Here is a 27,848-nt window from a genome sequence, read left to right on the forward strand (position 1 = left end):
AATATCTGCCCAATGCCCAGGTCAAATAACTATAGTTTGTCAGTCATTCTTTTTTTTTTTTTTTTTTTTCTTTTTTATTGATCATTCTTGGGTGTTTCTCGTAGAGGGGGATTTGGCAGGGTCACAGGACAATAGTGGAGGGAAGGTCAGCAGATAAACAAGTGAACAAAGTTCTCTGGTTTTCCTAGGCAGAGGACCCTGCGGCCTTCCGCAGTGTTTGTGTCCCTGGGTACTTGAGATTAGGGAGTGGTGATGACTCTTAACGAACATGCTGCCTTCAAGCATCTGTTTAACAAAGCACATCTTGTACCGCCCTTAATCCATTCAACCCTGAGTGGATACAGCACATGTTTCAGAGAGCACAGGGTTGGGGGTAAGGTCACAGATCAACAGGATCCCAAGGCAGAAGAATTTTTCTTAGTACAGAACAAAATGAAAAGTCTCCCATGTCTACCTCTTTCTACACAGACACGGCAACCATCCGATTTCTCAATCTTTTCCCCGCCTTTCCCCCCTTTCTATTCCACAAAACTGCCATTGTCTTCATGGCCCGTTCTCAATGAGCTGTTGAGTACACCTCCCAGATGGGGTGGTGGCCGGGCAGAGGAGCTCCTCACTTCCCAGTAGGGGCGGCTGGGCAGAAGCGCCCCTCACCTCCCGGACGGGGCGGCTGGCCAGGCGGGGGGCTGACCCCCCCCACCTCCCTCCTGGACGGGGCGGCTGGCCGGGCGGGGGGCTGACCCCCCACCTCCCTCCCGGACAGGGCGGCTGGCCAGGCAGAGGGGCTCCTCACTTCCCAGTAGGGGCGGCCGGGCAGAGGCGCCCCTCACTTCCCCGACGGGGCGGCTGGCCCGGCGGGGGGCTGACCCCCCCCACCTCCCTCCCAGACGGGGCGGCTGGCTGGGCAGAGGGGCTCCTCACTTCCCGGTAGGGGCGGCCGGGCAGAGGCGCCCCTCACCTCCCGGACAGGGCGGCTGGCCCAGCGGGGGGCTGACCCCCCCACCTCCCTCCCAGACGGGGCGGCTGGCTGGGCAGAGGGGCTCCTCACTTCCCGGTAGTGGCGGCCGGGCAGAGGCGCCCCTCACCTCCCGGACAGGGCGGCTGGCCCAGCGGGGGGCTGACCCCCCCACCTCCCTCCCAGACGGGGCGGCTGGCTGGGCAGAGGGGCTCCTCACTTCCCGGTAGTGGCGGCCGGGCAGAGGCGCCCCTCACCTCCCGGACAGGGCGGCTGGCCGGGCGGGGGGCTGACCGCCCCCCCCTCCCTCCCGGACGGGGCAGCTGGCCGGGCGGGGGGCTGACCCCCCCACCTCCCTCCCGGACGGGGCGGCTGGCCGGGCGGGGGGCTGACCCCCCCACCTCCCTCCCGGACAGGGCGGCTGGCCGGGCAGAGGGGCTCCTCACTTCCCAGTAGGGGCGGCCGGGCAGAGGCGCCCCTCACCTCCCGGACGGGGCGGCTGGCCAGGCAGGGGGCTAACCCCCCCACCTCCCTCCCGGACGGGGCGGCTGGCCGGGCCGGGGGCTGACCCCCCCACCTCCCTCCCGGACGAGGCGGCTGGCCGGGCAGAGGGGCTCCTCACTTCCCGGTAGGGGCGGCCGGGCAGAGGCGCCCCTCACCTCCCTGACGGGGTGGCTGGCCGGGCGGGGGGCTGACCCCCCCACCTCCCTCCCGGGCGAGGAGGGAGGACGCTCCTCACTTCTCAGACGGGGTGGCTGCCGGGTGGAGGGGCTCCTCACTTCTCAGACAGGGCGGTTGCCAGGCAGAGGGTCTCCTCACTTCTCAGACAGGGCGGCCGGGCAGAGACGCTCCTCACATCCCGGACGGGGCGGCAGGGCAGAGGTGCTCCCCACATCTCAGACGATGGGCGGCCGGGCAGAGACGCTCCTCACTTCCCAGATGTGATGGCGGCCGGGAAGAGGCGCTTCTCACTTCCCAGATGGGATGGCGGCCGGGCAGAGATGCTCCTCACTTTCCAGACGGCAGCCAGGCAGAGGGGCTCCTCACATCCCAGACGATGGGCGGTCAGGCGGAGACGCTCCTCACTTCCCAGACGGGGTGGCTGCCAGGCAGAGGCTGCAATCTCGGCACTTAGGGAGGCCAAGGCAGGCGGCTGGGAGGTGGTTGTAGCGAGCCGAGATCACGCCACTGCACTCCAGCCTGGGCGCCATTGAGCACTGAGTAAACGAGACTCCGTCTGCAATCCCGGCACCTCGGGAGGCCGAGGCTGGCGGATCACTCGCGGTTAGGAGCTGGAGACCAGCCCAGCCGACACATCGAAACCCCGTCTCCACCAAAAAAAAATACGAAAACCAGTCAGGCGTGGCGGCGCGCGCCTGCAATCGCAGGCACTCGGCAGGCTGAGGCAGGAGAATCGGGCAGGGAGGTTGCAGTGAGCTGAGATGGCAGCAGTACCGTCCAGCTTCGGCTCGGCATCAGAGGGAGACCGTGGAAAGAGGGGAGAGGGGAGAGGGGAGAGGGGGGAGGGGAGAGGGGAGAGGGGGGAGGGGAGAGGGGAGAGGGAGCTCTATCTACCACACAGTCTTCTGTCAGTCATTCTTTAAAGTAAAAACAGTATTCCACGAAAAAAAAAAAAAAAAAAAAGCAGCTAGTTCACTTTGTCACTTAAGCAGTGACTCCAGTGCTTTTCCTGGAGACAATCATCATTTTGTGATGTGCAGCAGAGGTGTGCTATGCATACTTCCCATTTCATCACACAGAACATTCTCAACACATGTACAGGAGGATTCAAACTAATCCTTTTACTGCTTCATCAAGGACACTCTTAAATGAAACTGCCTTTTTATTTTTAACTGTGAGTGCATGCAATCTAAAAAACACAACAAGAAGCACAATTTAGTGCCAAGGCCTTTTTTTTTTTTCCTTGAGATGGAGTCTCGCTCCAGTCATCCAGGCTGGAGTGTGATGGTGTGATCTCGGCTCGCTGCAACCCCTGCCTCCCAGGTTCAAGCGATTCTCACGCCTCAGCCTCCCGAGTAGCCGCGACTACAAGTGCCCACCACCTAGCTTGGCTAATTTTTGTATTTTTAGTAGAGATGGGGTTTCACCATGTTGGCCAGGCTGGTCTCAAATTCCTGACCTCAGGTGGTCTGCCCACCCCGGCCTTCCAAAATGCTGGGATTACAGGCGGGAGCCACCACACCCAGCCTGCCAAGGCCTTGATTAGTGTTAAGGTGCCAGTAGCATTAGCTGCCATTGCTGTTGTACCATCAGTACAAATGTCCAAACAGTAAAAAAGGCAGATAGCCTCTTAGTGTTGTTGTGAAGGAGTTTTGACCTTCTGACCTGCTCAAAGAGTCTTGAGGATCCCCGCAGTTCCATGTACAACACTTTAAGAACTTCTTAGGGGCCAGTGAGGTCCTCACACTTGTAATCCCAGCAGTTTGGGAGGCTGAGGTGGGAGGATCGCCTGAGGACAGGAGTTCAAGACTAACCTGGGCAATATAGTGGGGCTCCATCTCTACAAAAAATTTTAAAAATTAGCCAGGTGTAGTGGTGCATGTGCCTGCGGTCCCAGCTACTCGAGATGCTGAGCTGGGAGGGTTGCTTGAGCCCAGGAGTTTGAGGCTGCAGTGAGCTGTGGTCGTACCACTGCACTCCAGCCTGGGCAACAGAGCAAGACCCTGTCTCTAAAAAATAAAATAATCTCTTAGGAAATTCATTTAACATTTCTGCCTCAATTTCATCATCATAATATCTACCTTATAAGGGGTTGTTGCAAAAATTACCGAGATAGAACGTTGAGGTGCCTGGCACATAGTATGCTGATTACATGTGAGTTTCCTTCCCCTGCCCTCCCCTCTGTGCCCACTCTGATGGATCTAGTGAACTCCTACTGACTCTTCAATACCCAGCACGGTTGTCTCTCCTCTGGTAAGACTCCCCTGACTCTCCCAAAAGAGGTAGCTGATCTCTCTTTGGTGCTCCCTAACCAAGCTGTGACCACATGTGCAGGACAGCAGTGTAGCAGTGTGCTTCTAGCTCTGAACCCCCAACTGGGCTGGGAGTTTCTGGTGGCAAACACCATGCCTTACTCACATTACTAACTGTAACCCTAGTCAATAGCGAGGTGGCCAGTAATCAGGTGCTGAATGAATGGGTCCTTTTCTTTCCACGTTGACTGCAAGTTGACTTCCTCACAAGAGGATAGAAGCGCTGTTTCCAGGGAGCGCCCCAAGACTTCATTCATGGTGTGGCTGTTTGTCAGCGGAGGGAGGATGAAAGGAGGCGCCATGTGGGAGAAGGGTCCTGGCTGAACCACTTTGAATTCTGTGTGGCCCATATTGGTGTGGCTCCAGCAGGAGTCAGACACACCGCTTTGGAGTCACTCAACTAACAGCCACTACTATGTGACCTTAGGGAGGACTCATAACCTCTAGGCCTTGCTCCTCAGCAATCAGTGGATCATAATAAAAGTGTCTGCTGCACAGGGTTCTGAGGGGGCCTGAGATGCAAGCTACGTGTCCACTTCCCCTCCCCTATCACAGATCAGCTTCCTGTGACCTACAGGAGTAACATGGAAAATTCCATCTGCAGCCTCTCTTGAGTTGCACACTTGGAAACTCATTTCCTGGTGCTCCAGGCTTCCTTAACTGAGCGTTATCTGTGTGCCAAGCCCTGTGCTAAATATCTTTTAATCATTTTCCACTTCCTACCTTCCCTGTAATGAGGAGAACAAAAGCTCTCAATGAGATTTCACTAAGTCCTGGTTAGAAGGGCCAACTCTGGGACCCTCTGGGTAACATGAAGGAAGGGGTCACTCATGGGTGCTGCAGCCCCAAAGAGGAGAAAGAAAGAAACGAAACATTCACTAAGCACAATCACGTGATTTACAGGCACCAAGAAAAGGGAAGGCACATTGATAATTAGGAAACTGTTAAGAAAATAGTTCCTCATCATGGATTTTGGCCTGCCCTGTTCCTGATTATTAATTTAGGCCTTGAGAGATGTGGCTTTTTGCATGTAATTTAACAGAAGTTGAAGATACAGGAGAGCTCACAGCTTATGCTGGGTGAGGAAAGGGGGCCATGCCCTCTTCCCAAACTGCTCTGAGGAACTGGGGACCAGCAGCAGGTGTAAGATTCATGATGAAACCCTGAGGGTTCCTCTAGACTGAGTGACTCAGCCAGTTACAAAAAGACAAATAGTGTGTGATTCCATTTATATGAGGTACCTAGGGTAGTCAAAATCGGCCGGGCATGGTTGCTCACGCCTGTAATCCCAGCACTTTGGGAGGTGGATGCGGGTGGATCACCTGAGGTCGGGAGTTCCAGACCAGCCTGACCAACATGGAGAAACCCTGTCTCTACTAAAAATACAAAATTAGCCAGGCGTGGTGGCACATGCCTGTAATCCCAGCTACTCGGGAGGCTGAGGGAAGAGAATCACTCGAACCCGGGAGGCAGAGGTTGTGGTGAGCCAAGATCGCACCATTGCACTCCAGCCTGGGCAACAAGAGAAAAGCTCTGTCTCAAAAAAAAAAAAAAAAAAATCATACAGAAAGTAGAACTGCAATTACCAGGGGCGGTGAGGGAGGAGAATAGGGAGTTAGTGTTCAATGGGTATAGAGTTTCGGCTGGGGAGGATGACAAGTTCTGGAGATGGTGATAACTGCACAATGATTATGCCACAGAACTGTATACTTAAAAATGGCTAAGATGGTGCATTTCATGTTACGTGCATTTTACCACAATTTTTTTTAAGTCCAGGTGGGAAATGGTATGGACACAGACCGTGGGCCTGAGGTCTACCGGCCAGTATCGGCTTGGCGAATGGGAAGCAGGAGGAGCAGAAGATGTCTCCCAGGCTCGGATGTCCCTCCTAGAGAGGGAACAGAGAGAAGGAGAGGAGTTGCAGTGTCTCAGACTCCCAGTGAGAGAGACAGAGAGACAGCTGCATCTGCCCATGAGTCAGGCAACAGGAGTTACTCTCAGAAGCTGCAGGGGGCTTTGGATCCTGCAGCAGCCTAGATGCAGACTCTTGCTTATCCCCCAGATATTTATTGAGGGCTTACTTTGTGCAGGGCGTTTCTTGACGGCCCCATTAGAATACTCATAAGACCAAGAAAGTGACAGAAATTCAAAGAATCAGCAGAAAACCCAAAGGCAGCAGCAAGTGAAAGGAGAAAAGATGGCCCTAGCGTGGGCTGAAGGAAGGCCTGTATTACCTCTTGGTACAGACACCCCCAAACAAAAAGCAGAGGTAGATGGTCATTCTGACACCTGCCCTGCCATGGTGTTCTCAGGCCTGGACACCCCAAGAACTGGGCAGCTGTCTCCCCTATCATCAGCAGAGCACTGCTCCTCTCCCCCTCAACCACCCTCCACCCCACCTTCCTAAATCCTAGCTGGAACCACAGAAGTGGCCAAAAAGGGAGGGAGCCAGGGTGAAATGCACGTCAAGAAGAGTAGTCTTTAAACTCAGAAGGCCTGGGGAAGATATTTACATTAGAACTGGGGAAGATATTTACATATAATTTTTACTTGCCAATTAAAGAAAAACAAACAGAACTGGGGAAGATACTAGAAACATCTATGACAAAAATGGTAACATTCTCAATACACAAAGAGCACTTGCAACTAATGAAGAAAAAGACAAACATGCTCCACCATGGGCAAATGAAAAAGTAATTCAGTAAGAATAAATACAAATAGGTGATAACAATGAAGTATCACAAATACTATTTGAACCTTAAGAAAGTGTTGGCTGGGCGCAGTGGCTCACGCCTGTAATCCCAGCACTTGGGGAGGCCAAGGCGGGTGGATCACGAAGTCAGGAGATCAAGACCATCCTGGCTAACACGGTGAAACCCCGTCTCTACTAAAAATACAAAAAATTAGCCTGGCGTGGTGGTGGACGCCTGTAGTCCCAGCTACTTGGGAGGCTGAGGCAGGAGAACGGCGTGAACCCGGGAGGCAGAGCTTGCAGTGAGCCGAGATCGCGCCACTGCACTCCAGCCTGGGCGACAGAATGAGACTCTGTCAAAAAGAAAAAAAAAGAAAGAAAGTGTCAAAGATTTACAGGACGATGCTGTGTGTTAGCAGGATTATTAGAAAAATAAGCCCTCATACTTGGCTGACAGGAGAATAAAGTTGATACAGACGTCAAGAACAATTTGGGAAATGCAGCAACGCGTTAAATCTGTCTATAACCTCTGACATAGCAATTCATCTTCTGGTATTTACCCAAAGGAAATAATTAAATATGTGGCCAAAGATTTAGTCACCAGAATATGCCTCACAGTGACTGTATAATTTAAGCACTGGATATAAATATAAACACTTATATGACCTAAATATTCATCAGTAGGGGGTTGAGTAAATTAATGATGGTGCATCCATATAATAAAATATTATGCAGATATTTTTAAAGGTGTTATAGAAGAATACTTACTGACATAAAAAATGCCCCTGGATTTTTTTTAATTAATTAATTGATGTTTTTGAGACTGAGTCTCATTCTGTCATCCAGGCTGGAGAGCAGTGGTGAGATCTCGGCTCACTGCAGCCTCCACCTCCTGGGTTCAAGCGATTCTTGTGCCTCTGCCCCTCAAGTAGCTGGGATTACAGGCACACACCACCATGCCTGGCTAATTTTTGTATTTTTCAGTACAGACAGGGTTTCACCCTGTTGGCTGGCCTGGAACTCCTGGCCTCAAGCAATCCGCCCACCTCAGCCTCCCAAAGTGCTGGGATTACAGGCGTAAGCCACCACACCCGGCCCCCTGGTTTATTTTTCAGCAAATGTGCAAACATTTGGGGAAAAAAAAATCTATGATGGGATTACTTCTGGTGGAGAAATGGGGCTGGCCAGGTGCTATTTCTTGACCTGTTTGACCTGGGTGATATTACATAGGTATTGTCTTCACACACATATTTATTCTCAACCGTGGCATGATTACTATGTGGGCTGAATCACTCTGTGGTTGGTGTGGGGGACCTCCCCTTGCACTGTGGAATGTCTAGCAGCATCCTCAGCCTCTACCCTGTAGATACACACCCTGTGCCCCCAACCCCTGTGGCAACAACCCAAAATGTCTCCAGACATTGGCAAATGTCATCTGAGGAAAAAACTGTCCCCAGTTGAGAACTACTGTATTAAATCATATATTTATATCTTCTGCACTTTGCTTGTATGTTAAATTTTATAACTAAAATTTTTAAGAAAAAAAGTCTTGGAGGAAACGTGTCAAATTGTTAACAAGTTAATTCAAAGTGGCAGGATTTGGGGCTATTTTTTACTCTTGCCTCATGCCTTTCTGTAGTTTGTCATTTTTAACAGCAAGTACATATTATGTTTATAAAAAGAAAACAGGCTAGGCGGGGTGGCTGACACCTGTAATCCAAGCACTTTGGGAGGCCAAGGTGGGTGGATTGACTGATGTCAGGAGTTCGAGACCAGCCTGGGCAACATGGTGAAACCCCATCTCTACTAAAAATAAAAATAAAAATAAATTAGCCAGGCATGGTTGCAGGTGCCTGTAATCCCAGCTACTCGGGAGGCTGAGGCAGGAGAATCACTCGAACCTGGGAGGCGCCGGTTGCAATGAGCCGACAACGTGCCATTGCACTCCAGCCTGGGTAATAAGAGTGAAAGTCCATTTCAAAAAAAAAAAAGAAGGAAGGAAAGAAGGAAGGAAGGAAGGAAGGAAAGAAGGAAGGAAGGAAAGAAGGAAGAGAAGAGAAAGCTCTTTTCTTTTCTTTTTTTTTTTTTTGAGATGCAGTCTCACTCTGTCACCCAGGCTGGAGTGCAGTGGCTCAATCTCGGCTCACTGCAACCTCCGTCTCCCGGGTTCATGCCATTCTCCTGCCTCAGCCTCTCGAGTAGCTGGGACTACAGGCACCCACCACCACACCCGGCTAATTTTTTTTGTATTTTTAGTAGAGACAGAGTTTCACCATGTTAGCCAGGATTGTCTCGATCTCCTGACCTCATGATCCACCCGCCTTGGCCTCCCAAATTGCTGGGATTACAGGCGTGAGCCACCACGCCTGGCCGCTGTTTTCAATATTTTAAGTCATTTGTAATGTGTAAACAGCTAGGTTCAGAGAGTCCGGGGCCTTCAGCCCACTTTCCCTACATAGGTGAGTTAAGAGTGTTCCCTAAGGACAGGAATCCACCTCCAACTAGTTCTATAAGCTCCCCCAACTCCTGCCCAAAATCTAGAGACCCCCAGGAGATCAAGAAGAGAAGAGGTGGGAGGGGGAGGCTGGAGGAGGAGACGCCCTGACAGGATGAGAGAGAGGGAAGTGTCAGTAATGACTTCTGGGTTCCTGGCTGATGACACAGGGCAGAAATTCACCAAGTGGGGACACAGCAGATCTGGCCTTCAAGGAAATAAGATGTTTCAGCTTTAAAGCAGTAGGGATCTGGTTTTGTTCTTGTATGCATCCAAGCACCTAGAACAGCACCAGGCACATAGTAGGTACTCAGTAAATATTTGTTCAATGAACTAACTGCATGAATAGAGGGATATAAATAATCACATTAAGGAATGGAAAATGGGCAGGGCAGAAAAGAAGTACAGACAATTAAATGCTATAGGAAATTAAGCTGCTCGTTGACACAATCAGTCAAAAATATCTACTATGGCCCAGTTACTCATGGTAGTTTTAGTTAATGAATTAATTAATAGAAAAACAAAAGAATGAGAAGTATTCATTAGTAGCCTCTACTATTAATAGAGGTGCTTAGACAGGGAAGCCAAAAAATTGCCCTCAGGGTCCAGCCTCCCAGAGCTCATAGTCTATTTTGGGAGGCAGGTCCTGAAATTACATCCGAGACAGGGAACAACTGCAAGGAAAGTGGGGCCAGCCCAGCCCCATACATTTCAGGCTGCCTGTAGGAGCCAAACACACAGTGCAGGCTGGCTTCTCTGCAAGCAGGCCGCTGTCCCATCTGTGCCATGAGGAGCTGGGCTCAGTGGTTCTCAACCCTGACTGCACATCCAAAACACCTGGAAATTTGACAGAAACAACACCTATGCCTGGGGCCCCACCGGAAGGGATCTGGCTTCAGAAAAGGCAGGCAGGGAGGTTGGCAGTGGTCTTTGGTGAAGCTCCCACACACAATGTTGACCTGCAGCCAGAGTTGAGTCCCCCCAGCCTACATGCTCTGTAAGTTCTGAACCTGGTTCTAACGGTTTCCCTCCTTAGGCATCAGCTCAGCCCCAAACTCCCCAGTGAATGCTCCCGCAATGGGGAGCGCATTAATTTCACCTGCCATCACATCTCAGACCCATTTTTCCCAAGATGCGGTTCCAAAATAACCTGCATCGGGTATTTGTTAAGTGCTGATTCTTAGGTCATCTTCCAGACCTGCTGCATCGGAACCTCTACAGATGGGGACTCTGGAATCTGTTTCTCAAACACGTTCTACAAGTGATTCTCAGGAACAATCAAGTGAGCGGACCATGTCCCAGACTAAGTGAAGCTCCCAGGCACACCTGGAGGATGGCTAGAGGCTGGGCCAGAAAGCGCACAAACACTAGAGAGCACCTACTTGTGCTCAGCACTGGGACAAACCAATGAACAAATAGGACAGGTCACTGCTCTCAAGGCACCTAAGCATGGAGCTGAGCACAGGCCAGTCAGGGCGAGGGTGCTAGCATCCCTAGCAAGGTGCTGCTGCTTGTCATCCAGAGAGGAGAGACTCTTGAGAGCCAGGGGGATCCAGGGTGTCCTCCTGGAGAAGATGGCATTGCCCTGGGCTTTGAAATACAAATAGACTTGAAACGGTTGGAGATGTTACATTCTATTGTATGGTATTTCTGTTTTCCGAGGAGATCATCAGTGCAAATAAATAGTAAGGCATTACAAAGAAGGAATACAGAGATCTGGGGGGAGATAGCAGCTGCACGTGTTCCGGGTACTTGGGCCAGGGCAATAGTAAAGAGGGGCCTCAAGGGATTTGGTCATCTTCCCGACTCAAGGGCAATACCCACTCCAAGCGCTGGTAGCTCCCTGCCATGACCACTGACCTGAACACATTTAACTTCCCTGGGTTTCAATTTCCTTATTTGCAGAATGGAGACATTGGTAGCCACCACAGGACTGTTACAGGACAAGGGAAAGAGCTGTGAGCAGACCCAAACGAGTGTTAGAGCATCCAGAGCCCTATGCTAATGTGTGCCCTGCCCAGTGTCCTTAGGGAATTTCTTTTCCAGCCAATGGTGACACCGCAATTTCTGCATAGCAAAGCCTTAGGCAGCATCTGATGGACACTGGAGAAGGAAGGACTTTGTCTTGAAGTTGCTCTTGCATAGTGAACTCCCAGGCATGTCACCAATCAATGAAAATAGTGAAATTTTCTTAAACGTTTCAAATCACATCTTTCAAAAGAGGAATACATATAACTTGTCCCACAGCAAAGAATAAAAGCTACACATAAATCTCCCTTTGCCAAATCATGTCTTTCAGCTATCATTATTTTGGGGGTGCTTGGAGATATGATTCAGATCATGGGTCAGACTGAAAAGAGTTCCCTTGGTGCCTGCACTGAAGGAGGCTTATGAAAACACCAGCTACTCTTCCTTCTTCATTTGACTATCTTTTCTGATACGTAGATTTTTATTATTATTATTATCGATTCCACAAAGCTACAGGGTATGGCTCCTGGCTAAGTGGAAACCCTCTTTCCTCTCCTGATTTATCTTTCTCTGCAGAACTGGGGTCCTGACTCACAGCTATTGTTCCTTCTCTTAATTTTGACAGATCCTTCCTCTTCCCTTTCCCCTCCTGAGACACCCACTCCCGTGGGAATCTGCCTTGGAGGGGTTGGGGGAGGGGGTTCAGGACGCCTGGTGAGAAGAGGAGTGTGTGTGTGATTTCTCTGCTGCCCCACACAGAAATACCTGTATGTATTCTAAGCACTACATGTAGGGACTTAGCTTCTTGAATTCAGAGAAAATATCCTTGACATTCCTCAAAACTCCTTGTGTCAAGGCCATTTCCATCCTATTCTGTTCCTTTTCCTACTGATTAAGACGGGGCAGATTGAATACAGCCAATGTTGGATAAAGATGGGTGAGTGAATGAATGAATGAATGAATGAATGAAAAAAGACACAACTTTCAAAGCACATCATCTACACGCCCCGTTTTTCAGAGGCCCTGATTCCTCTCTACCTTCTGCACCCATCTTCCAACTTACCCTTATCCCCACTACCCAGTAAAAGCTCGGACTTTATTTCCTCTGGGTGTCAGTCTTAGAAAAGTGATAACCGCTGACCTACGGCACTTTCGCTTTTCCAATTTTTCAAAGCCCTGTGGCATTTATTGTGCTCTGCTTATTCCTCATCGCCCCCATGCAGAAGTCGGGGCTGGGATTTCCGTCCCTGCTGACAAAGGGAGAAACTGTGGCCTGGACTAGGGTTAGCTCCGGAGCAGGGGCTTCAGACCCGCCAGTGAGCGCCGAGAGTCGGGTAGCACCCGAGCATGGGCGCGGCAGCCACGGGGCTCTCACCTCGGAAAGTCAGGCTTGCGACAGGGTCGCTGCGCCGGTCCTTCTTCGCACTGGGGAGGTTGCTGGCCCTCACCAGCAGGCAGCACAGCATGGCTGGGCAGCCCCGGCGGCACACAGGCGCGCAGTCAGGGCGGGAGCGGGAGCACCGGGCCCGAGCACCCACCCAGCAAGCGCCCGGCTCCCAGGCAGCCGCGCCAAGAGAGCTGTCGCCTTCGCTGCTCCTCCGCGGAGAAGTGACCAATGCCTGGGAGAGGCTGCAGGGAGGACACCGGACACCCGCTGGGCGGACCCTCCCCCTCCGGCCCCTACCCAGATCCGCCCTGCCCGCGGCGGGCGGGGAGGGACAGGGGTCAGACGGGCGCCTGTGGGGGTGCTGGTCCCTAGCTCCGCGGGTCCCAGCTCCCGGCCAGGAACGAGGCGCCGCTGACGCGGGCGCGCAGCTCGGCCTCCGAGAGCGCACAAGGCGCCGTGGGGCCTGCTCCGCGGGGGCCTCCGGTGACCAAGGCTCCACACCAGCCAGGGATCCCGGGCCCGGTGCGCACCGGTGCCGACTTGGCAGCCGCCCTGTGCGCTCGACGAAAGGGTGAGAAGGAGGCAGGAGTGCAGGCGGAAGGAGTGGGCGATCAGCGGCGGGGACGAGAGTGTGTCTTCGGGGAAACCAAGTCTGAGTGAGCGCTGAAGGGGGAGTGTGCGGAGCGTGCCGTGCACCCCGAGCCCCCCGCCTCATTGCCTCTCGCCTCTCTCCACCTGCCCCATGATCTGCGCCCGGGAGCCGGTCCTCTCCCGTCCGCAGGCTGTCTAGGTGGCCGTTCTGGTTTGCTGGGACCCCCGGGTCGGGAGAGACTCCGAGGTTCGAGTCCCCACCAACCCTCCTCGGAGCCTTCTCCGCAGCGGTGTCGAGTCACTCATCTCTGGAGGCAGAGATCTGTATTCAAATCATACTGCGTTCCCTGGAGAACTAGGGTCCAGCTGCGGCCCATTCTGTCCCCTGCAAGTCCCCCATCCCCAACAATCTCTACACTCCCTAGTCTCCACAGTGGAAAGCTGTTCAAGGTGTAAGCCATGAACGGTGACAGTCGTTTCGCTTATTATGTCTGGTTCCTTTCCAGCGTATGAACTTCTTGACACAGGGGCCCTGGCTTCGCACTTCTATCCCCCAGCACTCCAGCACCTAGCCCCTGTCAGGGCACTGTCCGTCTTCCCACCGCCCAAGTCCTCACTAACCAACCTGCTCACTCAGCCTAAATGCACTGCTGCGCAAAATCTCAACTCCCTTTCCCCTCTCTTATTTCGAGGGATACAGCATTCTCACAGGGCTAAGCCATAACCCTGGCGAATCCAACTCCGCCTCCTCCACACCTGCCCCCAACCAGTGATGTGTTGGAGAGTAACACAGCCGGCCTGAGTGGTGCCTTTTGTAGTCATGACCCTTAACTCAAGCGAGCCCTCACTGTTGGGGGCAATCATACTATATGTCTTGTCTCCCTGTCTCCCGGATGCCCCTAGGACACCCCATCGCCCAACCTCACTCTCAGTTTGCTTCCTCTTTACGGAGCAGAGAACTTCTTCAGGTCCCCAGTCTCCTTCTAACGCCCGCCCTCGGCATCTGTGCCCAAATCCTGTGAGTTCTCTCCTGTTCCTACAAATGAATCACCCGTACTCCCCACTGGGAACAACTGGACACTTGGGCATAGACCCCATCCCCTCTCGCCCATTCAGTGGTGAGCCTGCAGTGATTCTCTCACTCTCTTGCCTTACCAAGTTCCCCTGTTTACCGGATCATCCCATCGGCACACAAGCATGATGTTATTGCTCTCAAGAAAGCACACCGTTGACCCCACATCCCCTTCAGCTACTGGTCATTTCTCTCTTTTCACAACAATGCCCTTTGAAGGAGCTCTCCATACTTTCTCTCTCCAATCTCCCTCCTCCATTCTCTCTTGAACTCACCCAGTGACACCTTCAACCCCACCAGGTCACCAAAACTGCAAGTCCCCCTCCCACTGTCCTTCAAAAAATGTCCAAAATCCCACCATATCTCACCATCTCCATTGTAACTGCCCCCAGTGGAAGCCTGTCATCCCTTGCCTGAATCATTTAATCGACTCCATGGACTCCCAACGTGTCTCCTGCTCTGCCCTTGTCCCCATGGTCTATCCTCAATCCAATTCTCATGACCTGGTTCTACTCAAAGTCTTCCATTGGCTCCCATCTCACTCAGTGCAAAACTCAAAGGCCTTACGTGACCTTGAAAGCCCTGGCTGACCTCTCTGACCTCCCCAGGACCCATGCTAGCCTTCCAGCTGTTCCCCAGACAGGCCAGACCAGCGCCTCCCCAGGGTCTCTGTCAGCTGTTCCCTCTGGCTGGCATGTCTTCCTTTCCTTCAGATATCATCTCCAATGAGACCAACCCGGCCACACAACTGAACACCACAACTTTCCCTCTTTCATCTCCCTTTCAGGCTTCTTCTCTAGCACCAATCACTGTATAGCACATGTGTCTTAATTGTTTTCTGTCTTCCCCATCAGAATGTCTGCTCCAAGGAGGCAGGGGTTTTTGTCTGTTTTGTCCACTGCTGTTTCCTCAGTGCCTGAAACAGCACCTGGTGCAAAGCATGGTCTCCATAAATTCTTTCTAAATGATGGACTGAAAGAATAAACATTCACCCATCACCTCTGACTTGCTGGGAATAAGTCACATCCCTGCCCTCAGGGAGCTTCCAGTCAAGGGGTAGAGATCACAGAGGGTGGCAACCACATCTACAGCTCCCAAGAAGTGGAAGTTCGGTAAAGGACAGAGCTAGGATGAGCATGGGGGTGGGGAAAAGGAAAGAGATGAGAGTCTGAGCCTGTTCTCATCACAGCGCCTTCTCTAGCTGCTTGGACCCTTGCTGCTTCCTCCCAGCTCTACCCTTCTCTTCTCCCCTCAAGATGAGGAGGACATTTGGTTCCCTCAACATCCATCCAGACCCCCTTCCCTTCTAGCAGAACCTGACTGCTCAGTTATGCAGCCCCAGCTCCAGGATGGATCCCACTCTATCTGAGCATATTTCTTGGCAACGGCTATTGGTCTAGCTAGAGGTATGTGTCCTAAGTTGTTCCCCTGGAAAGACAGATTTATATGCCATGAATAGAGAAGCCCAACTCCCTCTCCTGCTTTGTGTGCATAAGGAAGCTTGCAGATCCAATTGCTGACCAGTTGAGGACATAGCAGACATCATGGACAGCAGATCAGAGAGAAACATGGAGCCTGCCTGGGTACAGGATGATACTATGGAGTTGCTGGCAGCAGCGGCCCATCTGGAGTGGCCACTGCCAAGACGTGGGCTGCAGTGGAGAGTCTGGCCAGTGTTGTGCACTCTGCAGAGCCGGTGGGGGCTGGGAACAGGTGGGAGCCCCACCCCCTACCAAGTTGGTGGGGTGGGAGCCCCAAGCTCCCAGGCACAGCTGCAGCCGTTTGGCTGCGGCCCCAGATCCAGGCATCCCTGCACTCTCTGGGGCCCAGGAAGCTTGCAGGCTCAGAAGTGCCTTCTCCCCATCTCTGGCCTCTCCCCACTCCAGTCACCCACTCCAGGGTGGAGCAAAGTTGTGTCCAAGCCCACATGCTGTTGCAACCCAGCCAGATGTGTGCACACTTGTGGTGGCAATGAGATGCCAGCCCCCTGCTGCCTCAACCCCCTCCAGACTTCGAGCACTGACAAGCTCAGGAGGGAAGCTGAGGGGTAGCTCCACCTGGAACTGCAAGCACCCCTCTGCATGAACAGCCTAGGTGCCCTAGACGACATGTTGATGGCAGCAGGAGGCAGAGAGGCTCCTGGGCAGAAAGGGGTGGGTCCTCAGTGAAACCCCACCTACAAGCCAGGGATGGCCTGAAGCCTGGGGGCTGGGCTGCCAGTTCCAGGTAGAGTCCTCAGCCCAGAGTGAGAACTTATGGTGCTTTTTCCCCCAGCCCGCTCCTGGTCACCCATGGACCAAACAGCACACACTTCCTCCCTTCTGAGCCCATAAAATCCCAGGACTCAGCTAGACTCAGACAGATGTTGGGACTACCAGGTACAGGAAGGAACTACCCACTCCAGGTCAGGTCTCCTCCACTTGTCGGGAAGACCTGCCTGCGGTGACGAGCTACCCTATGTGGGTCTCCTCTCTGCTGAAAGCTAGACACTTATCAGGAGGACCTGCCTGCAGAAAGGAACTACCCACTTCGGGTTTCCTGAGAGCTGCTCTGTCACTCAGTGAAGCTCTCTCCACCTTGCTCACCATCCAGTTGTCTGTGTACCTATTCTTCCTGGACATAGGACAAGGACCCAGGACCCACCGAACAGCAGGACTGAAAGAGCTGTAACACAAACAACGCTGAAACAGCCCACCCCCCACCCCAACCCTGCTCGCCATGTTGCAGGCAACGAGAACGAGAGATAAAGCTTCAGCCCTTCGGGGAGCCCAGACCTAGGGGTGACATGGCTGTGACACCCTCTTTGGGGCTCTGCAGTTCCTGGTGCCTCCAAGCTTCTGGGCACCACCACATTCCCCAGTAGCCACAGTGGAAGCCCCTTCCAGTATGCCTGGCCCAGCCGCAGCCTGGCACAGAGCCAGCGCCTGTACCAGCACCTGGAGCTGCCTGCCCCACCACAGCTGGCATGCCTGGCTGTGCGCAGTGGCTGGACCCTGCACTCACTCACACACCCCTTGCTGTTCAGTGCCTGGCTCGCCCTTCGCAGGCGTGGGATCAGGGCTGGTACTGAGAGCTGAGCACAGCCTGCCAGGCTGAGTGGGCAGAAGGAGCCCAGTGGGCCCAAGCAAAATTCAGGCAAAGGTGCTACCAGCCACAAAGGTTTCCAGCTGGAAAAAGCAACACCCTTAGGATCCTGTGACAGAGTTGTATAGTCTATATGCCCAGAGCTCACTGGGTCTCTGGACACCAGTTAAGTGAGCTGATCCCCTTAAGACTACTTATCATTTAATAAATTGATTTTCCCAAGGCTTAAACATGGGGTGTCCAGGAGGCAAACAAACCTTGCCTCTCTGCTCATTTAAGTCTATTTGAGCCAGGATTTCAGTTGCTTGCAGCCTAAATCATCCTTACTGACCCCTGTGACTTTGGTACCATCTGTGTGCCCACAGCATCCAAGTGACTCCACCAAGTCTTACCACCACCCTCTCCTGCCCAGGCCACTGCAGGTGCCTCCTGGCTGGTCAGTCGCCTCATCACATCATCACTCTGGCTATGTCTGGCCCATTATCCACACTGCAGCCAGGTGATCTTAAATATGATCAGGTCAATCTCCTGCTAAAAGCCTCTTGGGAGGTTTATCCAAAGGCCTCCTGTGCTCTTGGGATGAAGCCCAGATTCATTTCCTTGGGCCAAAGGGCAAGGCCATTCCACCTCTCGCTCTCCTAGCTCTAGCTCCGGTGCCTCGTCAGTTTCTAGAATATGCCAAGCTCCCTCTCAGCTCTGAGGTCCGCTGTTCTCTCTGCCTCCAGCTGCCTTCTTCTCTTTCTTTGCAGAACCACCTATTCATACTTCAGGCCTCAGCTTAAAGATCACCTCTCCAGGAAAGCAGTCCCTGATATCCTGGGGTCTAGACGGGTCCCTCTGGCAAATGACTGCACAGCAGCCCTTTTCCTTCTTAGCACGCATCACAATGGTCAGGAATAACTATTAGCGTAATCACCTGTTTCGTGTCTAGCTAGACTGTGGAGCTGGTCAACGAGGGGAGAGACCAAGTCTGTCTTAGTGACCCAGGTATTCCCAGCGTGTAGTACAGGACTGGCCTGGCATTGGTATAGTGGACACTGCACGTGGCTCCCGGGTGTGGGTTCTGCCCACTGGTGAGTTCAGCCAGTGGTTCTCAAAGGGGATAGTACTGCCCCCTAGAGGGATTTTTGGATATTACAAAGCTTTTTTTTCTTTTTCTTTTTCTTTCTTTTTTTTTTTTTCCTGTCTATCACAATGATTCCTGGCTTTGCTTTTGCCCGTATCATACCCCACCCTACCCCAGCTCCAGTCCTTCAGAGTCACCACAGGAAATGGAAATCTGTAGGGGGTATAACTAATATTTCCATAAGAACATTCCAAGGGACTTCTGCCTTCCCTTGGCTTGCGTCCAAGGAAAAGGGTCTCCCCACATCTGTTCTGCAAATCAGAAAAGCAACTGCTGGTGATCTGACCCCTGGACACTCCCTGAGGCCTCCTTTTCATCCCAGCCTCCAACTTCCTAGTCTGGCTGATGTTCACTGACCTGGACTTCTCCCTAATCAGATAACTGACTGTTCCCTTGCAGACTTCATACTGAGGCCTAGTAACTCAATAGGGCTTCCTCCCGAGGGGACATTATCAGGAATTAAGTTCTAATGGAGAGTGTGGCTGAGACCTGACCTCCACCTCCCAGTATATGTTCTCCCCTTCATCCACAGAAATTTTCCATAGCACTTTACTTGGGTACATGCTCACCCAAATAAAAACATTTCCCAGCCTCCCTCATAGCTGAATGTAGCCAGGAGACTAATTGATGACCAACAGAATATGAGCAGAAGGGCTGTATATAACTGCCTGGATATGTCCTTAAAGGGAAGCGGCACGCCTCCCCGGCCCCCTTTCCCCTCTGGCTGGAATATAGACAGAGGCGTGCGCCATCATGGACCACGTTGTCAAAGGGAACTTCTGGGGATAACAGAGCAATAAAACAGGAGGAGCTGGGGTCCTGGACAGCCTGTGGGTCAGAGTCTTACCAGTCAGGACTGTCTACATTCAACTATGATGTGAGTGGAGAGACCATCATGCTTATACCAATGTTAGTTAGGGCTTGTTTACAAATAGCTAGATCTGCATCCCACCTGAGGCTTCAGGTGAGGGCAGCTCCTCGGGACCCCAGGCTACTCCAGCCCCACTGTAAAGGTGATGGGGCCAGCTTAGGAGCCATAGCCTGGAAGGAAGGGCTTGAGGGGCCTGTTTGGAAACTGAGTTTCATGCTTATTGCAGTGTTTCACGGCTGACAGAGGTAAGGGGGAAGGGGACTAAAGCTCTCCCACTCACTCCATCCTGTAGTCACTGATGACAGGTGCTGCCTGATGAGCCCAAGGGAGAGGACACTGGCTCTCTGCCCTCCAGAGAGCCCAGGCCCAAGGTCTCCAGGATTGAATGAAATATGGTGTCTCAGAAGCGGTCACTGGTGTTCTCTGGGACACATCCAGCCCACAGACATGTTGTCTTTAATCAGTACAATGTTTTATAACAAAATTGTACCTTAAATATTAGAAGATTTTTCCGTATAAATCTGGATTTACAGCTTCTCTTGAAAAAAATCAGAGAATGTGGCACCTGGGCCTAGATTTTCCACCTAACACTGACCGTCTGGCACCTGTAGACCAGGTGTCCCCCCTCAGCTCACTCCCAGTATGCACATAGGATTTCCCCTCCAGCTTGATCTTAGTCCACCTGCCACGTTTCTGGAAGTGCATGAGTTTGTGACCCCTGTCACTACTTATTTGTGGCCCTACCTTCCTGACCATCGAGGAAGGCACGCTTCTAATCCTCTCTTGCTGCTGGAGTTGGGCCAGTTCTCCTCTGGCCACATTCTCCTAATGTTAGCTGGTCCTTTGTGTTTCCCAAGACTTAAACATGGGGTGCCAGGAGGCAAACAAACCTTGCCTCTCTGCTCAGTGACACTGACCTTTAGAGGAACATTCTACATGAGTTGACAGGACTCCTTCAGGGCATATTTGCCAATGTCCAAAGGCTTCCGGAAGTATAGATGAGGCCTATCTTCCCTCTCCCTTCACATTCATTTAAGAATATGTGTCCGGTGGATATCCCAGTCCACCAGGTGGAATTGACAGGGGACCTGTGTATCCAGCAAGAGGGTAGAGCCCACATGCAGTCCTGGTTCTGACTACAGCCATGATTAGGGCCTGTCAGAGGAGAAATCATGCATAGTGGAAACAATCAGACAGTCCTGGGCTTCTGTCCCAGGCCACCCTTTCCTAGTGGTGTGACCTGAGGCATGTGATTGGACCTTTCAGTGTCTGTTTCCACTTCTGTGCAATCAAAAGAATGAGGACAGTTTGCAGCGGTGTTGGGAGGATTAAACAAAACACTAGCAACTCCAGCACAGTGCTTGGGGCACAGCACATCCACAGCAGATGTGAACGCTCTCTCTGCTAACATCCCATGCTAGTGGACCAATCTGGAAAGAGACTAGCATGCAGGAAGTAGAGAAAGAAAGTGAGTTTGGCCTGGGGAGAGGGACTGAAGAGGTTTGTGGGCTGCTAGTGAGTCACCAGAGGAATACTTGTTCCCAGAAAGAGAAAGTACCCCAGTGAGGGCCACTGCCAGCCATCAGGCAGGTGGCCAAATGACTTCGCCTCAGAAGGGACTGCTCTAGGAGGGGCAGCCAGAGAAGACAGGCCCAGTGTCCCTGGGGGCAGACAGACGGCCACCCACCACTTGGCCTGTTGTGTCCAGCCTGGCAGGACAGTGGATGGAGAAACAAAGCTGAGGATAGAATTCACCAAGCAAAAAAGACATTGAAAGCCTTTGTGGATGTGTACAATTATTTCTTAGTACATGTACAATATATGTTAATAGTAATGATTATAATAAATTTATGTAAACTTATATGTAATAATTATTATAGTTAACATTTATTGCTTGCCTGGCTGTTTGAAGTGCTTTATATGGACTAACACATAAACTCTCCAGAATGATTCATCCAAAGCAGGTACAAGCTATTGTTTTCAACACTTTACAGATAAGGAAACTGACACAGAGTGGTTAAGTAACTTGCCCAAAGCCACATAGCTTGAAAAGTGGCAGACCTGGGATCCCGAGTTCAAGATGCAGGCAGTCCTTCTCTCCCTCTTGTTCGATGCTGTTATCCCACTGGACTGTGACTCAGGCTGCCAGCTAGCCGCTCTTCTGAGCCCCCCGCCCAACTTTTACGTTCTCCTAGACTGGCTAAGCTTGAGATCTACAGTTACATGACCCCCTCCCTGGAAGTCCCGGAGCACCTGCCATACCCACCACAGGTTGCCCATGTCAGTGCCATGTGACCATTGCCCTGGCCTTGGCTTATCAGACCCTAGGCAGCCACCATAGTCCTGTCAGAGCTGTGAGCTTGCCCGGAACGAGAGCACTGCTTGGAGGGAGCGTCCTGCATCAACTGGTGACTGATTGGTCCTATCAGATATAGAGAGGGTGAGGCAGAGAGCAAGGACCCCTTGAGATAAGAAAGCATCTGCAAGACCAGAACGTAAGGGCTGAGGATGTCTGTGCTTGGGTGAGCAAGCAGCAGTAAGGACCACGCACGCGATGAGAGGAGTCAAGGTGCAGACCGAGGGGGGCATCAGGGTCTCAGCCAGGCCTGGGTTCAGGTCCTGCCCCTCCACCTTTTCTTGCTTGTCTTTGGTAAATCCAAGCTAAAGCCAGAGGTAGATAGCAGAGTGGTTAAAGCTGGGGATATTGTGGGGGCTCAGGAGCCAGATACTTAGACTCAAATCATAACCCCACTACTTACCAGTGTATAACCTCAGGCAACTTACTTAACCTCTTCATGCCTCAGTTTCCTTATCTGTAGAATGGGAGTGATGACAGTTGCTACCACATATGCTTGCTAAGAGGATTGAGGTGTATATGTCTACATATAAGGACCTGGTACAAATTATAACTGGGTCATGATGTAGCTTATATTAATGTTCTAGTTAGAACAGTATCTGCCTTAAAATAAGCATGGTGTCAGTTAAATAGATCTCTTTCATAGGACTTGGTGGGATTTTCAAGAAACACCATCTGACAATGGTATGCTTTTGTGCTTTGCAAAGGTCCATTCCCTCTGTTTGTGAGGAACACGCATTTGAAACCCCAGAATCCTCCATCTTTTGGTCAATTGTTTCACACCATGCTCCTGCAGCCCTGCACTCCCCCTACTCTGACTCAGCTTCTTGCTGGGGACCCCAGGCACCACCCTCCCTGGCTGGCTCAGGTCCGAGTGCCCTGGTGCCCTCGGTGTGGGCAGCACATGGTATGCTCTCCAGAGCACTTTCTTATTCATGCGCCAAGGATACTGAGAACAACAGAGGGCACTGATGAGGGGTTGGGGGTGGGGATGCTGTGGCCACTATGTGACCTTGGCCAGGCTCCTTCACTTCTCTGGGCCAATATCCTTGTCTTTAAGGGGGGATAATATCTTTGCCCTCTACTTCACAAAGCTTCTGTGAGCTTGCAATGAATGTATACATGCACAAAGGGGCTGTGAAGTGTGGCTACAGGGTATTATAATCATGTAACCAAAGGAGGGGCTTTATGGGACAACAGACAGAGTCTGGGAAGAGCAGACCCAGCCCAGCTGGGGAGGGAAGGCTTCCCAGACTGGTGTTTTGCTTTGAGCTGCATCCCTGAGACCGAAGTCTTCTGTGTAATCATTCACCAAGCTGACCCTGCCAGGGAGGAGAGCGAGCAGGCCTGAATGTCACAGGGAGGCCAAATTTGGACATGGGTTAGGAGCTTGGCTAATGCAGGACGTGAAATGTGGCCAGGGGCTGGGGGAGGGGAGGGACTGCATTCCCCAGGACTGCCTGGCGGTTTCAGTGATGACCAGGGGTGGGGGCTCCAGCCAGTCTCTTCCTAGGCTCAGGGGCTCATGACGGATTGGCACAGAAAATGTACTTCCTTTCCCCAAGGTGAGCTGTGTGCTCTGGGCCCTGGAAAGGGGGAGCCTACCCCGAAGAGCCAGGCAGCAGGCAAAAAGCAGATGGGGGTGGAGAGAGGATTCAGCCAGGGATGTGTAAATGGGAGGATGCAGGATGGGGGGAGCTGCTCCACACACAGGCCCTTGGGGCTGAAATAACAAAAGAAAAGCCACACCAGCAGCACTTCCTGCACTTCTGGGGTTAGAAAGTGCCTGCCATTTATTATTCATTCTTTCCTTTCTCCAAACAGAGGTCTGAGCCTAGCCTGGGTGAGGGACCATGAGGTAGAAGCCTAGTGTATTGAGTGTATGGGGGTGCAGAGGGGGCATGTGGTCAGGGAAGGTGGAAGAAAATCTGGTTCAGGCTGAGTAGAAGCCAGAAACAAAGCCCCTGACAGCAGGGGCTGCTGCAGCTGAGTGTACATTTGTGCACCTGGGGAGAGCACCATTCACAAAGCCTACTCAGCCCCCAGGTTCAGGGGCTATAAATGGGGAAGAGGTGCTGGGGTGGGAGGAGGCTGCTTCACCCACAGAGTGCCTGTCCTCCCTCCCCTCCGCCAAGGGGCTATTTACAGTATGAATGGTGCCCCCTGGGGTTGTGCACCAGGAGCCCAGAGCCCTCAGCCAGGCTGCTGAACAGGGCCACTGACCTGGCCTGCCCAGAGCTGAGGATGCAGACAGGAAGCATGAAAGACTCCCATGTCCTCCCTGCTGGAAACACCTGGATAAAGCTCATTTCCGGAGGCCACGTGGGAAACTGACTGAGAGCGGATCAAAGCAGCACGTTAGGAAAAAAAGCACAGCTGGTGTGCCACAGCCACCCCCTTGGTCCCCACTCTTGGTGTACACTGCTTTCCAGGCCTCAGGACCATTCACCAACTCCTCCTCAAGCTCTGCTCTGGTCCAACAAATCCAGAAGCCCTGAATCTCACACCCAAGAGAAGGTACTCATGACATGATCCCTTGCTCATGCTGAGCTGGACACGGGCCTGTGCTTTCGGAGCTTTTATTCCTTGGAACATCACAGGTGTCCCACACGCTCCAGGGTGTGCATGTGCCTGGGATCATATGTGCAGATGGTGTCTGTGAACAGGTGTATCCAGGAGCTTGTGAAACTGTGCTGAATGGCCAGAAACCAACTAATGCTATGATTTCTGGAAGTCTGGGATGTAGTTAGAAGTCAGATCTCTGGGGAGAAGGGGAGTGGCAGGTAGTGGAGGCTGAGAGGAAAACCCACAGGCTGGGTGAGAGGTTCACACTCTTTCCCCCTAGTTCTTCTCCCCCAGTATGGTTCCAAGCCCAAAGACCCAGCTGTGTAGATCCTAGCTCTGGCTTGGTCCTGAAGGGTTCCTGGAGAGCAGCCAGGGCCCAGCCCTCAGCTCCTGGAGGAAAAGTCAAGTCATAACTCTATGAAGGCCCTCCTATGGGAGGTCCCAATCTGATAGGGGAGTGGCTTCCCTGCTCAAGGAGGCCTCACTCTGATGATAGAAAGCAGATACGACCCCGGCTCCCTCCACCCACTGGTCCGTTGGGGGCAGGGGTTGGGGGCAGAGAAAGTCTGTAAAGGTTGGTGCTGTGACAGCTGTGCCCAGCTGCTAAATTTCCCCCATCCTGTGCCCAAAGCAAGGGTAGGGTGCCTTCGCCTCCAGTGGCTGCCAGCCTGCCAGGCCAGCCTCTGAGAGAGAGCAAAGGGCCAGGAAAGCAGCCAGGCGCAGATCGGGGCGGGAAGAGAGCTGGGTTATAAATAGGCCTGGGACCAGGCCTTCAGGGGAGAAGGAGGAGAGCCCTGCAGTACAGCGCTTCGCCGCCGGCAACGCAGAAAGACCTCTTTTCAGAGATCCCGAAAAGGTGAGAGGAGAGACGCTGGTCCCACCTTCCTGGCCTACCTCAGTACCAACCTGGGCTGAAGCTGCCAGGAGAAGCGCCATTCAGACACCTCTCTCCTTCCAGCCTCAGTTTCCCTCTGAGTCGCCCTCTGCAGACCTGTGTCGTTGCAACACTCAACGTCAGTCTGGCGGGGCCAGAAAGTCTCCTGTCTCTCAGCTCTAGGTGCTCTCCAGGGTTGAGAGCCGCGGCGCCCCCTCCTCTACCCCACCCCGACCCCCGGCGAGGGTGGTCGGCCCCTCCTACCTGCAAACACCGCGGAGCAGTAGGCATCGCTGATGTCGGTGTCGGGTGTGTGGACGTTCTCGGCATAGAGGATGAAGACCCTTAGCATGCCTGGCGCGTGTAGGGCCCCGTGCGCCCAGGGCGCAAAGAGGGCTCGGAAAGGTCGGGAGGGCCGAGGCGCCGCTTGTGGGTCCCCTCGCTGGAGAGGGCTGGCTGGGCGAGGCCGGCTCGGATCTCTGGCTCCTGGCTTAGAGCGGTTGCTCTTAAAGGGGAACGGGCCACCCCCGGCTGCTCCAGTGGGCTAGGCTGGGTCCCCGCCCCGGCTGCGCTCACCCCGCTTGTCAGCCGGCGTTCAGAGAACAGGGGCTTCTGCTCATCTTCCACCCCCGCCGCCCTTCCCGAGCTCCGTCGAGCTGTAATCTAATGCTCCGGCTGCGGAGTCTCCCAATGACACGGCATTTTGCACCTGGCTGGGCGGCGGCCGCGATGGCCGGGGGCTGGACTAGGGCTCCGGGCGCCCGGCGTAGCCCAGATCTCGCTCTTGGACAGGAGAAAGGCTCGGCTCCTCCCCTGAGCTTCTACCCCCTGGCTGAGTGCTGCGCCAAGTCGGTTGCCTCCTTCCGCCTCGGGGATTGGAGCAGTCTCTCCAGAACTCAACCCGACCGCCCGGGGTAGGACGGGGGATCCTGGGGAGGCTCTTTCCCTAAGAGAAGCCTGGAGTTGAGAATTTCATTGACAAGCAAGGCAGCTGCCTTAAAAACTTTGCCCCCTTTTTCTGGCTTTAAAAGCAACACATGCCATTTTAAAACAAAAAGCATAAAGAAAGGAATCTCTGGTTCTGAAAAAATAGTATATTAACATTTGGGTATTTGGCAGCCCAGGCTTTCTCCTCTGAATGTATATACACATGTAAATTGCAGTATTTATTATATATCTGAGTGTAGAATGCAGTCTGTGTCCCACGTTTTCATGTAACATCTTACATCATTAAAAAATTATTCATAAACACTATTTTCAATAGCTATATAATTGTCTGTCATATGAATGTACTAGATTCACAAACTTTCTCTTGTTTCACATTTAGGCTCTCCCCAGATTCTACTATAATAGTGAGAAAGGGAGTTTCTTTTTAATAAAAAAGATATAAACTCATCTTAGCCCTCCGCCTCCCCCCACCCAGTTCTTCAGATTAGATTGTAAGGTCACAGGATATGACTTTTTTTTAGGTTCTAGTACCTATTGCTAAACTGCCTTCCTGCAGATATGTAGATCCACACTCCCGGCAGCCTGTTGACTCACCTTCTAAAGAGGGCCAGTTGGATGGGTGTGCAGCTGTCAGCAAAACTCCCACAACAGCTCCTGGGGGCAGTAGACACACCCAGGGCAGGATGGGCTGGCCGCTGACAGGTGGCTGATTTTTTCCCCATAGGGAGATACTAGAAGAGAGCAACACTCCCCGAAAAGGTCTGTAATTTCAAGATTAGGGTAGCAAACATTTCCTGTGGTCACTTAGGGTCCTTCTGTAGTGATCTATGCCTTCTTTTCTTTGCCTTTAGCACAACGTATGGTGGGGGGCGGGGAGAGGAAGAGGAAGAGGAAGGGGGGAGCTGAAATGCAATCATTCATTTAATGGGAGTGTATCAAGTCCTAAAATAAGTCAGGCACTGTCCTGGGTGGGGGACACAGTGGTGGGCACAAGTGACACAGTCTGTGTTATGGGCTGAATTAGGTCCTCTCGAAATTTCTATGTGAAAGGCAACTTCCAGTACCTTGGAATGTGATTCTACTTAGAGATAGCACCTTTAAAGAGGTGAACAAGTTAAAGTGAGGTCATTAGGGTCATCCAATCTGACCAGTGCCCTTATAAAAAGAGGAAATTTAGATACAGACAAACCAGGGATGCATGCACACAGAGAAAAGGCCATGTGAAGGACACAGGGAAAAGGCGGCCATCTGCAAGCCAAGAAGAGAGGCCTCAGAAGAAACCAAGCCTGCTGACTACACCTTGATCTTGGACTTCCAGCCTCCAGAAGTGTGAGAAATAAATTTTTGTTATTTAAGCCCCCCAGTCTGCAGTATTTTGCTATGACAGCCCTAGCAAACAAGTAGAGTCCCTAACCTCAAAGAGCTTCCACTTCAGTGAGGGAAACTGACACTTATGGAATAATCACGTCAGTCACGTACCATTACAAATATGTAAGTGCCATAAAAGACAGAAAATGTGGGAGTGTGAGAACAGAGAGCAGGGAGTCCTCATCGCGTGCCCAGGACAGTTGAGATGAGATCTGAAGGCCAGCTAGGAGTTTACTGGGCAGGACTGAGGTGGGGGCAAGGAAGAGAGTATTCCAGAGAGAAAGAAGGAAGCGCTCTGTCAAGGCCATGGGAGGAGAGGAGTGTAGATTAAGGGGTTGTGGGATGGGGCAGGCAGGCTGGAGGGCACCATGCAGGGCCTGGGGGAAGCTGCCTGAGGCCTGCTAAGTCCAGAGGAGTGGCAGGATCTGATTTACTTCTCAAAAGCTCCCTTGGGCTGCCTTTGGAGAATACAGTGCAAGGGATCAGAGTGGAAGTGAAGAGTTA

The 27,848-nt window shown here is 52.4% G+C and overlaps 1 protein-coding gene across 26 annotated transcripts in view; it reads right to left on the bottom strand.

Moving 5' to 3' along the window:
- Positions 1 to 25,818, bottom strand: part of DYSF (dysferlin) — a 233,977-nt gene extending 208,159 nt beyond the window's left edge. For 9 of the 26 annotated variants that reach the window (XM_016948754.4, XM_016948752.4, XM_016948753.4 and 6 more), the window contains exon 1: positions 25,293 to 25,818. In XM_016948754.4, coding sequence (XP_016804243.1) covers positions 25,293 to 25,380 — 88 coding nt within the window. In that variant the 5' untranslated portion in view covers positions 25,381 to 25,818. Of the gene's footprint in view, positions 1 to 1,694; positions 2,441 to 12,477; positions 12,726 to 25,292 lie in introns of those variants that run through there. The other 17 variants (XM_063789730.1, XM_054677946.2, XM_016948739.4 and 14 more) reach the window with 4 other exon arrangements.
- Positions 25,819 to 27,848: the final 2,030 nt, after the last annotated feature.

This window comes from Pan troglodytes, chromosome 12 (assembly GCF_028858775.2).
Source record: "Pan troglodytes isolate AG18354 chromosome 12, NHGRI_mPanTro3-v2.0_pri, whole genome shotgun sequence".
Classification (NCBI taxonomy): Eukaryota; Metazoa; Chordata; class Mammalia; order Primates; family Hominidae; genus Pan; species Pan troglodytes.